At 34.6% G+C, this 12666-nt stretch overlaps 1 protein-coding gene across 2 annotated transcripts; it reads right to left on the bottom strand.

Annotated features, from left to right (window-relative positions):
• Positions 1 to 8673: 8673 nt before the first annotated feature.
• On the bottom strand, positions 8674 to 12324 carry LOC110693934 (ubiquitin-conjugating enzyme E2 28-like). Of its 2 annotated transcripts, XM_021871114.1 has the most exons (5): positions 12034 to 12324; positions 11817 to 11897; positions 9659 to 9786; positions 9207 to 9311; positions 8674 to 9079 (listed from the first exon to the last, which is right to left on the bottom strand). In XM_021871114.1, the coding sequence occupies exons 2-5, from the start codon at positions 11884 to 11886 to the stop codon at positions 8936 to 8938; spliced, it is 447 nt and encodes a 148-aa protein (XP_021726806.1). In that variant the 5' UTR covers positions 11887 to 11897; positions 12034 to 12324; the 3' UTR covers positions 8674 to 8935. The 2 variants fall into 2 exon arrangements, with proteins under 2 accessions (XP_021726806.1, XP_021726807.1); XM_021871115.1 differs by lacking the exons at positions 11817 to 11897; positions 12034 to 12324 and adding an exon at positions 10220 to 10488.
• Between the last annotated feature and the right edge of the window lie 342 nt (positions 12325 to 12666).

Below are 12666 nucleotides of genomic sequence, written 5' to 3'. Positions count from 1 at the left end.
TGAAATCTGGTAAAATTCGAGTGGTAGCTGTGAGTGCACAGTGAGTGAAAGGAACCTGAGAAGTGTCTTGGGTCACCTAGGAAGTTTCCTGGGTAAAGGGAGAAAAAGGGTCCTGAGAAGTGTCTTAGGTCTGGTAGGAAGTGTCCTATCATAGAGTCAAGTGTCCGTGGCGGAACTTGCAAAGCAAAGGTCTGTGTAATAGGTTGTACTAGGAGAGTTGCCTATTATAGTGGAATTTGTTTATAAGTCCCAATAGGGCCGAGGTTTTACTTCCAGTTAGGCACTGGATGGTTTCCTCGTAAAACTTGCTTTGTGCTTTAAGTTCCTTTACGTTTTGTTTTTAATTTCCGCATAAGTTTCGCGATTGGAACCTACTACCATTCACCCCCCCTCTTGTAGTAGTTCATCTAAAATAACAAAAACATTTCATATATAAGAAGTGAGAAATGTTGTTTGGATGAATATAAAAAGTTTTACTTATTTCTTTATGAGCAATGATTCTTTCATTTTATTAGCATTAAAACTTTCTTTAAAATGTGATTCTTTTATGTTTCTGCCTTTCAAACAACACACAACCGCTCAATTTCCTGTTCTTTTTCATGTCAACCAACCGGTCATCTATTTCATGAAAAATATAGTCAAACTATAATGGGCGTATGGAGCTTGTACATGAATTTGTTACTGAAACTTTTTGTTGTCTGCATACATGTGAGTTGTCTTATACGGAGTATTAGAGAAACAATAGTGAATATACCACCTAATTTTATAATAAGTTAAAGACTTAGAAGTTAGAGGAGTTACTCCTATATCACCAAGTAGATTTTAACATGTACCATTTTTTAGGCTAGTAATTGTACCAGCAACTCGGGTTTTCCAGACCCATTTCATAAAAACTGAAATTTAACAATTTAAGTTATTTTCAAAGTACATGAAGAAGAGAGGAATGTAAAATACGATCAACTTCAGCATACAGAGTATCGTTTTAAAAATCAATTCGTGATCATACATTTCACTTTAGTATTCACTAATTTGTGTCTTGACTCCTCAATTTTGACACTTTGTCAATCTTAAAATAAAATAGGATACACACATTTTCGCCAAAACTCTAATGAGTAATGACAAATGACTTGAGATAATAAAATTTGACGGTCTATATTTGAATCATTCTAGACTAAATTGACTAAAGTTTTGAAAAAGAAAATCAACTAAAATTATACGTACTGAACTTTACAAAAGTTATCCTCTGACGAACTTAAGCCTTTAAATAGTTTAAAATTGAATTGAAATAGATGAGCCCATGATGCCTAACAAACGATGCCTGTTTATTCGGCCCAAAAGGAGCCATAGTATCATTAGGCTTTGGGCTTTAAAGCGCACTTCACATTCTGATAGCCCTGTCTGTTCGACCCAATTGAGCGGTCTTTGGGCTTAAACATTCTGCTGATAGCCCGTCCGTACGGCCCATATGGAGCCCGTTGGATTACTTTGAGCCAAAAAACTTTATGCAGACTGATTATCCATTTCCAGCCCACCTACCCACGAAATGACATATAGCAAAAAAGAAAGAGAATATAATTTCCTTATAAGTCAAGATTACATTCATCTAGTCTAAAATGCTTGATAATTTAGAGGTGACAACTTGGTCGTTTGGGTTAAAAGTTGTTGGGTTAGTTCTTAATTGGACACAAACCGGCAGTCATATAGCGGTTCTTGAGCCAAGCTTGTGGATATCATCCTAAGAGGGGAAATAAGTCGGGTAGGCGGATTTTGCTTGAGAATAATTGAATATCAAGGTATATTGAAATAAGTCGGGTGGCTGATTTTGATCGGGTTGGTGAGCCAGTAGTTTAACGGTTTAACCCAAGACCAGCACACTATGTGGGCAAGTCCATATAAAGTTGTGTTTAGGTCAAACCGATAAGCTTTTGACAGGCTCGTTGTTAGGTCAATTAACTGAGGCTCTTATGGCCACCTATATTCATATACCCATTTATTAAATTTATACTCCGTATTCTTTACAAATTTGGTTCAAAGAACTATAATCAATTATTTTGAACATTGTAATATTCCAAATCAATGACCTTTTATGCATGCATAACGCTTGCTGCGGTACAATCATTTTTCCTTTTTCATATATTTTTTCTATCCGACACCTTAAAGTTATAAAGTTAGAAGAATATGATGGACCATAAAAGTCGTTTCATTTTTTTTTTCTGGAATTGTATCTGTCAAATTGTTGACAATTAGATTACAAGTGCCATTGTCCAATTCAATGTTTCACACAAACCAAATCTAAGTATCCAAGGTCACAAAAAAAACGTTTTTTCCCCTCAAAATTTTGTTCGTCTATTTGACCAAATTATGTCACATTCTATAAAAGATTTGGAATATGTACCAATGTACCATAGATTACAAATATACATTTTGCATGTTCATCACCAAAAAAAGCTATACAAAGTATAGTTGACTAGCTATTCACAAATATATAATTGATTCCACAAAATCAAACTATGATGACATGCATTATATTATTCTCTAGAACTATTGGCTATAAATATAGTCCTTTGAAACCCATAATATTTTCATGCAAGGTGAATGTGATATAATAATGTTGAGAAACAAATTAAAGAAATTGAAGAGAGGTCTTACATGAAGAGAAGAGTCGTTTGTGTTGGGTAGCCAAGGATGACTTGCCTGCGTTTTCACATTCGGGTTCTTGATCTTCTCAAGAAGCCGTTTTGATGGGCGATAGGCAGTCTCCTTGGCTATCTCGACACCCTCTTCTTTTTTCATGTTAGATCCTTCATCTTCTTCTTTAAAATCTAAAAACTCGATATAATTTCTATGTTACGTACGTATTTCTTTGCATTGCTATACATGTTGATGATCAATCTAGAGGTGATTATCAATCAAATCAGTAAATTACCTGAGAATTAAGTTTAGTAATGTGGATTTCTCCTCACTTCTCAGGTAATTTACTGACTGATTAATCGTTACCCCCACGAAAATATTTGTTGAACCTATAATTGTACTATAATTGTTGAACCTATCATACGATAGACCCTCTTTATATACCTTTGAAAACTAAGTAAATATGGTAAGATATCAAGAGTAATCACAAATCTTTACACCACATAAGCATGATACAGGCATTACCTGGCATCAATCAAATGAATAAAATAATTAATTATGAAATAATTCAGAATCATTGATGATATTCTTTGTGCTGGAATGAACCTTAAAACAAAATAAGAAATTATTATAATGTGAACTAAAGATGATATCTTAATGATTTTACAAATCTCTACATAATTGTGATTCATGTGGAAATAATCTTGATCTGTTTCCATTTTCCAAACTGAATTGGATGGAGCATATAAAGTAACATTAAAGGATTTAATTATATGTAAAAAAATTAAATACTCCGTAGTACTTCTCAGGTCGTATGAAAAAAATAAATCTGAGAGTTTAATAGAATAAAATTACTTTTATATGATTTGATGAAACGTATATACTAATGTAATACGATTATACGAACTACGTAGTATGTAAAACAACATTATAATGGATTATTATGAGCCCTCTTACCGTCTCACTCGTCTGTCACATAAGTACTACTATGTACTTAGTAATTACTGCTTCGCACTACACTACACAATTACATACACATCATGTAAAGATTTAAAATAAAGCATATTAGATCGAAGTACTATGTAGTTACTAGTACGTACACAACATATTATGTTATGATTCATAACGACATGATTATAATGGCATACATACAGAGCATTATATTATTATTAGGATTTTGGCACACGTAGTCACAATACTACACACATACTATATACTCTATGAGTGGCCCTCCATACATATTAGTGGTATAATGGCAGATAAAACAGTAACTACGTTAGTCTAGGTAGTTATTTTTTCATACTCTATACAACCATTGAGCTATATATAGTTACTATTGCACACTACACTTAACGTCATTATAATAATTCAATGGCATATACATGGAGTAATAACTCGTAGTTACTACGTACTCTATAATCCATACGACTAAATATAGTTACCACATAGATATACTACGTACATTACACTGCACACTACACTAGAAGTCATCATAATGATTCAATGGTAGATAAAAATACTAAGTACGTACATAGTCTAGTAGTTACTACTTCATACTCCATACAACTATGTATACAAAGCTATTACGTACTCCATATATAGTACATACTACACTACACTAAACGTCGTTATAATGCTTTAATGGCATGTATATAGTTACTTCTCCATATGTACTACAGTACACTGCATATATTATTCAATAATGGCATATACAATTATACATGGAGTGGTGAAAAACTCATATATATCATATCATATTAACGATTAATATAATGCACTGATCAACAAGCAAAGTCCGCAATAAAAACTATTTATATAGTAAACACAAAAATATATTATTTTATACCACAATTAGAACAAATTGGAGTATTTATTTATTAATTAGTAAAAGCAATCGAGAGTGACTTTTAAAATAATGGATGGCCAACTTTTAGCCAACAGTCCAGAACCAATCATATTAGATGCCAGATACCACTAATTTTCTCAAACAATCACCTAATTAAAGCTCAACATATGATCAGATACTTGGGAGCCAAAATTTGCCATTTTTGTCTACATTGTATTAAGCTAAAAAGGGTTAAAATCATATTATATACAAAAGAGTAAAACTCTTAAGGTTACTGGTTACATATATTGATATATACTGATATACATAATGTAAGAATATATTCCATCATAAAATAAAACAAAAAAACTAAGTCAACACTTACCGACAGCTTTTAATGGAGAAATTAAAGTGGGTTACCAGAATATATGATCATTATTTCTCCAAATTAATGCGCTGCATGATCATATATAAATAGGTGAGCTAGGTATTACAATATTTGCATCACAACAAAATAAATAATAAGATGAGAAAATAAATGTTTTGATTTTATATATATGAAGAGAAGGGACTTGCATGAAGAAAAGGGTTTTTGGTTTGGTAGCCAAGGATGACTTGCCTGCTCCATGAATTCATTTGGTGATCTTCAAATAAAAGATCCCAAATTACTTGGTTTCAGGCAGTCTCCTTGGCTATCTTGACCGACTCTTTTCTCTCATGTTAGGCCTCTTCTTTTTTATTGCTATATCCTGAACCTATATATGTGTGTGCGAGCGCACGTGTACATGTTTGAATTTATAGCGCATGTAGTGCATATTTTGTTTCAATACGTACATGCTCTCATCTCTTTCAAATCTATGGAGTACGTAGTAAATTACAATTACGACAATTAGTGGCTTACTAGCTATAATTGTTGTTTTAAATATACCTTTTTCATGTTATTCCGTATCCAGGTAATTACAATCAAGGGCTTAAGGTGTGTAGCATGCATTTCCTATATGACTCGCTTTATTTTTGAAGAGGAGGGAATTGTAATCAGCTCAGAATAATCCGGCCTAGATCTTCCAAAAAAATTTACCATATATATTAATTTCAGAGGTTTTTTTACAAAAATTTACCCACAGCACTCCATCCTTGCCATTGTACTTATCTATATATTTTTATTTTTCCATTTTTAAAAATATAATCAATAATTACCCTTTTTACTTGTAAAATTATTACAAAAATACCTATTCTTTTATATTATTCAATAATTTTTTTAAAATATTGCAAGAAATATATCCTTTGCATTAGCATGGCCATATTCTAGTATCACTAATTATTGAGAATTGATCCTTTAGAACACTAGAAAAATATAACTCATGTGTTACATTTATATCCTTCTACTACTAAACGCTTGATTACTTACACATTTTGACACTGATGCAGATTCCTACTCGTCAAAAAAGGATGTCAGCCTATTGTGTCTAAATTAAGTTCAGAAGTATGCAAAATATTTAGGTGTCATTTTAATGTTATTGTCTCTAATGCTTGTTGGCTCCGTAATCTCTTATTTGAGCTTCATTGTATTCTTTGATAGGCCACTTTTGTTTATGTGATAACATCAATGTGCCATTATTTGTCCACCTACGCACAGAATAAATTGAGATCGTTCATGAAAATGTTGCATTGCGACGATTTAGATATTACATAATTAATGTTCCTTCCTGGTATCAATTTACAGATAATTTTACAAAAGGCTTTTCTCAGAAGTTGTTTTTGGATAACTATGGGGGTGTAATTAAGAATTCATAAAATAATCTACTCATAGATACCAGTTTAATATAGAATAATCTACTCAAGATACGAGTATTATATGGGATGATAATGATATATTTTCATGTAAATGTTATCCTAGTTTGACGGGAACAAATTTAGGATTTTTGATTTTATATTGTAAGGGCATTGTGTAGTTGGAAATTTACAAAGCTCAATCCGAAAGAAGTATGTGAATATTGAAAATTTTCAAACATTGCAATTTTAAAAAAAAAGAGGAAAAACTTTTGATCATCTTTTGTGATTATAAGAAAACATTAATTTATTTTAATAATATTTACTACAATATACTTAAAAATATTAATATATTAAGATATACTTTGACAAACATAAAACTCTCAACGTTGCCGTTAAAAACTAATGGAGAAAGTATGGACAATATAGTTTTTAGTTGGTTATGTTAGTAATTTAGAGTGTATAAATGGGGAGAGTCCTCTCTCAGTTGGGGAGGGGCCGCGGCTGGGAAACAGGGGAAACAAAGCCTCGAAAAGACGCGCCCGCGGGTGACTGGGGAGAGCCCTCTCCAAGGGTGCAGCCAGCCTTCTACAGGTTTCAAAGAATGAGCTCCGATCCAAATCATCCTGTCCGCGCCCGCGGCCTGGACACCCGCGCCCGTGTCGATTCAGTTTTGCGGTTTTTCGTTCTTTTTATTCAAAAGGCAGATTGTGAAATTGGAAAAAACAAGGATTCATTTTCAGTTTTCTCTCCTCTCCGAGTTATTCTCTCCACATTTTCATTGAAGAATCTTGCAAACTCATTATTGAAAACTCTATTAATTTAGCCAAATATTTGATAATTTATCATCTAATTTCGTCTCTAAGTGCTAAGAACGATTTGTTGTCTTTTGTATTTCAAAGAGAATTTCCGGTAAAAACCCAAGCACCATTGTGGGGGAAATTAATCTCTCTAAGACAAAGTATCAAGGTTTGAGACTCACGTGGTCAATGAAATTCTCATGTCCATGTTCGTTTGAAAGGCTTGGAAGTGAGGCAAGTTTGTAATCTTTCATATTAGTTAATTTCATTGTAATTTCTGTAATTCATTGAATTAGTAGTGTTTGGTTTGAATACACTTAGTTGTATTGATTTGGTTGTATAATTTTATTGTAATTATACATTGTTTTAGGTTTTGTTCCCACATAAGTTTGTATTTGAATTATACTAGAAAACCTAACAAGTTATTCTAGCTTTTCATTCTAACAAATCCCTAGATCAAATGTTGCACTATTCTGAGAGGTGACACTTCCACATCCACCAAACATATGGCCTATTTATGCAATAAACACAAATAATATTGAGTGAAAAGGGAAGATTTTTGGATAGTTTGGACATCTATTGGTCAACCAAATCTAGCCATCAAAAAGCAAAATCAATCAATATTATGCTTTTCAAATTCCGTTATTCCATCTTAAAATGACAGAAGTCAAGTGCATTATCCAACACCATCATATTATTTGCTACTCCTAAGATTGTACCACTCGTGTGAATATGGCATAGTTTAATTGGTAAATTATTTTTAAAAAATATTCGAGATTTATCTTTAAATTTTGTGTATACAATTGTTTTTATTTAGTTGTCGATATAAGGAAAAATAATACTCGTAATTAAATCACTGGAAAATTCTTTAAACAAAGTCCGTGAATAGTATCGTCATTTTCTGCATTTCAATGGAACAAGAGTAGGTCACATTAATGAGAGAACGGTGGGGGCCATCAAATAATGGATAGAGGCATAGAGCTACCAAAAATCTAATGTGGGATGCTAATTGTCATCTTGGTTTGGGTATAAATACTAAATAGACAAGATTGGTACAACCAAAATCAGCATCACAAATGATGATGCTGAATTGCTGATGCATCACAAATTCTTCAAAAGAAATAAAAAAATCAGCATCACAAAACTTTAATTTATTAAGCCCGTCAAAAAAAAAAAATTAAGAGCAATGTGGCCAATATTAATGAATTTGGGCTCACTGATATTGGGTCTTGCATGAAGAGAAGGGTCTTGGTTTGGTAGCCTGCTCCTCCTAGTCATTTCATGGGAGCTTTGACTTTATTATTATTTATTTACTCATTTGATAAAGTAATTAGTAAGATAACTCCCAATAAATTAGAGATGTAAATCCTTCAACTAAATAGTTTAATTTCTTGGGATGTGATACGAATGTTTGGTTGAATGCACGAAACAATTGCTTGGAAAGGTCATTCGCAGACTAGCAGCTTGGGTTGAAGGGTACTTTTAATAATTTCATTAAAAAGCTAGTCGCGTGTTTTCATCGATGAGTTGACTTTCCAGAGGTGCAAAAGCGATTTTTCTGTTGACATGCTGAAACCGTTCAACGTTGATGGTATAGCTAGAGTGCTTGAATGAATGGCAGAACAATAGTTATTCAAGGGAGATGAGTAAGAGCTAATGATGCAGCATCAAATTGGTCATATTTCACAGCTTGAAGATTAATTTTTGTCCATACAAACATTTAAAGGACAACATATAAGTGTTTCTTTTTTGAACATAAGGAAATGCCGGACAATACTTTTGTCCAGCTTAGGTCGCAGAGCACACTGATCAAAAGGTTAAAACCCACATACAGAGTACATATGCTTAGAAGACAGTATCTGAATGACAAAGCTGCCTCCTACCCCCTTCCAATTGACATGTTAAGTCTTTAGCCCATAGCATACTTCTGAGTCCAGCTCCTTGCAGTGCTCTCATATTTCGCCCTATCAGTCTTGTACATGTGAGCGATTTCTGGTACTAGGGGATCGTCAGGATTTGGATCTGTCAAGAGCGAGCAGATGGAAAGCAAGACCTGCTCACAACAAAATTTACTATTAGCATAGGTTTTCCGCAAGATCATGATAGCAGATTCCAGGCATGACCATTAATTGGTCCCACACACACACACACACACACACACACACACAAGTCTAACAAACCTTTGAAATGGTAAGGGCAGGGCTCCACTGCTCCTTCAAGATGTCTAAGCAAATGCTTCCGTTGCTGTTGATATTGGGGTGAAAAACCTTTGTCCTAAATGCTACCTGCTCATATTACCACCAGGAAAAAATAATCTCAAACATCGGAAATAGTACTACGTACCCACAAGATTAAATGAAAGCATTCAACCTTAAACGTTAGAGATCACTATCAATTTTCAGCAACCATTCTGATTTATTTTTTAAAAAAAAAAAAAAATGGAAACAGCAAATTTTTATTTAGTGCAAAGTTCAGTAGTAAAACAGCAGGTGCAATAATGATCATAAAGCTAAACGAGAAAATGTAACACACAAAGAAGGTCCAGAAAGCAGAAAGATTAGCAACAATTCTAAATACTCCTAGAAGGATTGAGAGCCTATATCCAACAGATTGAATACTATAGAGTAATTACCTTGGGGGGTTTAAATGGATAATCTGGGGGGAAGTGAATAGTAACAAGGAAAACACCCCCTGCGTAAGGACTGTCAGGAGGGCCCATAATTGTGGCTTGCCAATGAAACATGTCTTCACCCACAGGACCTGCCAAAAAGTACATTCAATACCATCAGCTTCTTAACAATGCTTCAACATATAGCTAACATAAAGAGGGGGGGGGGGTGGAGGGGGTGGAAGATACATCATTGTAGTTAAACAAAAAGAATGTTATTGCAGGCCCTGTATAGCAGTATAGATTCCCAAATTTAACTTGCTTAAAATAATGGAGATTGAACAGGCAAGCTGGGAGAATATTAGGCAAAAAACACAATGTGATGGCAAAGTCAGTTATAGTGATGTTCTTTAAGGGAGGACTCGAGGGGGGGGGGGAATTGACAGCATTTTACAACAGAATGATTTTAAAAGATACTAAGTTTCTGTCATGATTCATCATACAAGCATAATAGACATTTCAGGCTCTTCTTTCACAAAGAGAACCAAGCATTAATTTCATCAATTATGCATTTCATAAGTGTACCTTTCCTTTTCAATAGATTTCAAGACATATGTACATCCCCCTCGATAAGAGATCAAAATGGAGAAAGTAAACAGCGTTCACAGGAGACCACGCCTGTCATATGCTCCAGCAGTAGTCTTGAGACGAAAAGTAGCCACCGTATAGTGCAGAATATGTGATTGTGAAAATGAAATGTTCTAAACCATGATAGGACTTTGTGGCAAAAGTTTGGGAAGTAGTAATCAAAGGAACAATTGAAAATTTTACAGAATAATACACAAGGCCAAAGGAATATAGAATCATTCAAAATTTTCAGATCGCCAAAGGAAGCAGTGAAAAAAAAATCAAAATTTACAATCCAATATGTTTAAAATAGAAAAAAATTTGTAGGTTCTTTGACAAAGATCCATAAGTAGAAAATAGCTATAATTGTCAAGCAGAAAAAAGAAAAATCCTAAAACTTTGTAAAAACACTCGGGAGGCAACTATGTTGCTTGATAAACTTTCAAAGAGCATGATAACACAGTTTATCTAACCTTAAAGGCTGAAATTTTTGAAAAGCATAAATACTCTTTATTCAAAAACAGTTGGATGATTATTCAAAAATAAAAAACAGTTGGATGAGAAAAAAAAAAGTGAACAAAGAATTTTAAAGACCTATGATCAGATAGCAAGCCTCCACGAGGCACAGGAAATTACCCGCCACATGAAGCAAAAATGGAATAGCAAATAGGTGAAGATCCCCCTGGTCAAAGAACCCAACATTAACTACTTTCAGTTAAGAAAACCACGTGAATTTCTACACATGTTACACTTGCTGAAGAAACCCTAAAATACAGTAATTCTGGAAATTATACAAAGAAGGAAGATCAAATGATATAGTATAATAACGACCAAATGATCAAGAATCCTTAAACTAGTAAGTATAGTATAATAACAACCAAATGATCAAGAATCAGAAGCTCCACATAGTCCACAACAACGCTGAAATGAATAGTGTCATTACAATGAGTACCATCCTCATTATACCATCTCCCAACGCTCACTAACAAGGCACCTGCCTATGGTAGGCTCGGTAGCAGAGTAAGGAAAGGCGGATGTCTACACCATTATCCATACACCTTCTGACCTTCATCATAATCTTATATGATTTATCTTCTCCACAATAAGGACTACATAAACAGAATTCAGCCCCACTCCAAATTGTTGAGCACCATAAACATAAAATGTGTAGGGTAGACAACCTCAATCATAAGAACCAATCCTAGTCTGGATTACTTGAAGGTTTCACTCGATAACACGATTTACACAGCTAACAACACGCTAAACTTTTGCATTCATTCCAATCCTTAATTCCTTATGGTCCTACAACTGATAAGAAATTATGCCAACAACATTTTACATTCACTAATCATTACACCGAAACCGAACATCAGTCTAATCAAATCACCATCTCACAATCATCAAACACACAATCATCCTTCTCTCAGCATCAAACTCCATACAATCATCACAAAAATTCATTCACCGCAAATCAAATATAATCCAATCAACAAATCCAATCATTCAACAATCCATAGAACAATTCTACACATATACAAAAATAATCAAATTATACCGGCACTGCAGGAAGTCGGAGGATCTTTTTGCAGATCCTTGAGCTCCTTCAAAATTCTCTTCGACGCCATCCCCTTAAAACCTAAAAAAATCAAAACAATTCATCAGATCAGCTCAGATCTTCAAGATCTAACAAAATTCATCAAAAAAAACTTCAAAAAAACCCTAAATTAAGCTAAAAATATTAAAATTCAAAATAAAATCAAAGATGATCATACCTCAGAGAAGAAGAGATAAAATTGTCTATCTGTTTCTCTAATCTCTGACTGAAATTCGCGCAAAATTGAAGAACACTGCTAAGAATTCGTTGATTCTGCGAAGGAAAAAGGGGATGAAAGGTTTCCGATTTCCGCCGGAAGGAGGGAGGAAAAAGAAAGGGTTAAATGAGTTGGATTGCTAAACATCGCCCGCAAATCTCCACATAAAGCCCACAAATCTATATTGAATTTACCTTATTGCCCTAAACCTAAAATAAAAAAATCTAACCCATACCCACACTCTAATCACCCGAAAATACGGCAATGTTGAGGCGGCAAGGCAAGGACTTGGCGGCCACAGCGGCGGAGGGAAGGACGGCTCACGGTGGCAGGGTTTTTTTTTAAAAAAATTTTAAAAAAAAAACCAAAAGAGGTGGGGCGCCTGGCCAGGACGCCCAGCCCCTGGTGGTGGCGTCTGCTCCGACCGCCGGAACCAGGGGGCTGGCGTCTGACCTGGACGCCTAGCCACGGTTGTGGCGTTTTCCAGAGGCGCCACCGCGGTGGCTGGGCGTCCAGGTCAGACGCCAGCCCCCTGGTCCCGGCGGCCGGAGCAGACGCCACCACCAGGGGCTGGGCGTCCTGGCCAGGCGCCCT

Source organism: Chenopodium quinoa, unplaced genomic scaffold (genome assembly GCF_001683475.1).
Source record: "Chenopodium quinoa cultivar QQ74 unplaced genomic scaffold, ASM168347v1, whole genome shotgun sequence".
Lineage (NCBI taxonomy): Eukaryota > Viridiplantae > Streptophyta > Magnoliopsida > Caryophyllales > Amaranthaceae > Chenopodium > Chenopodium quinoa.
Note: the sequence above shows the minus strand (reverse complement) of the source record. Positions and strands in the feature narration are given on the sequence as shown.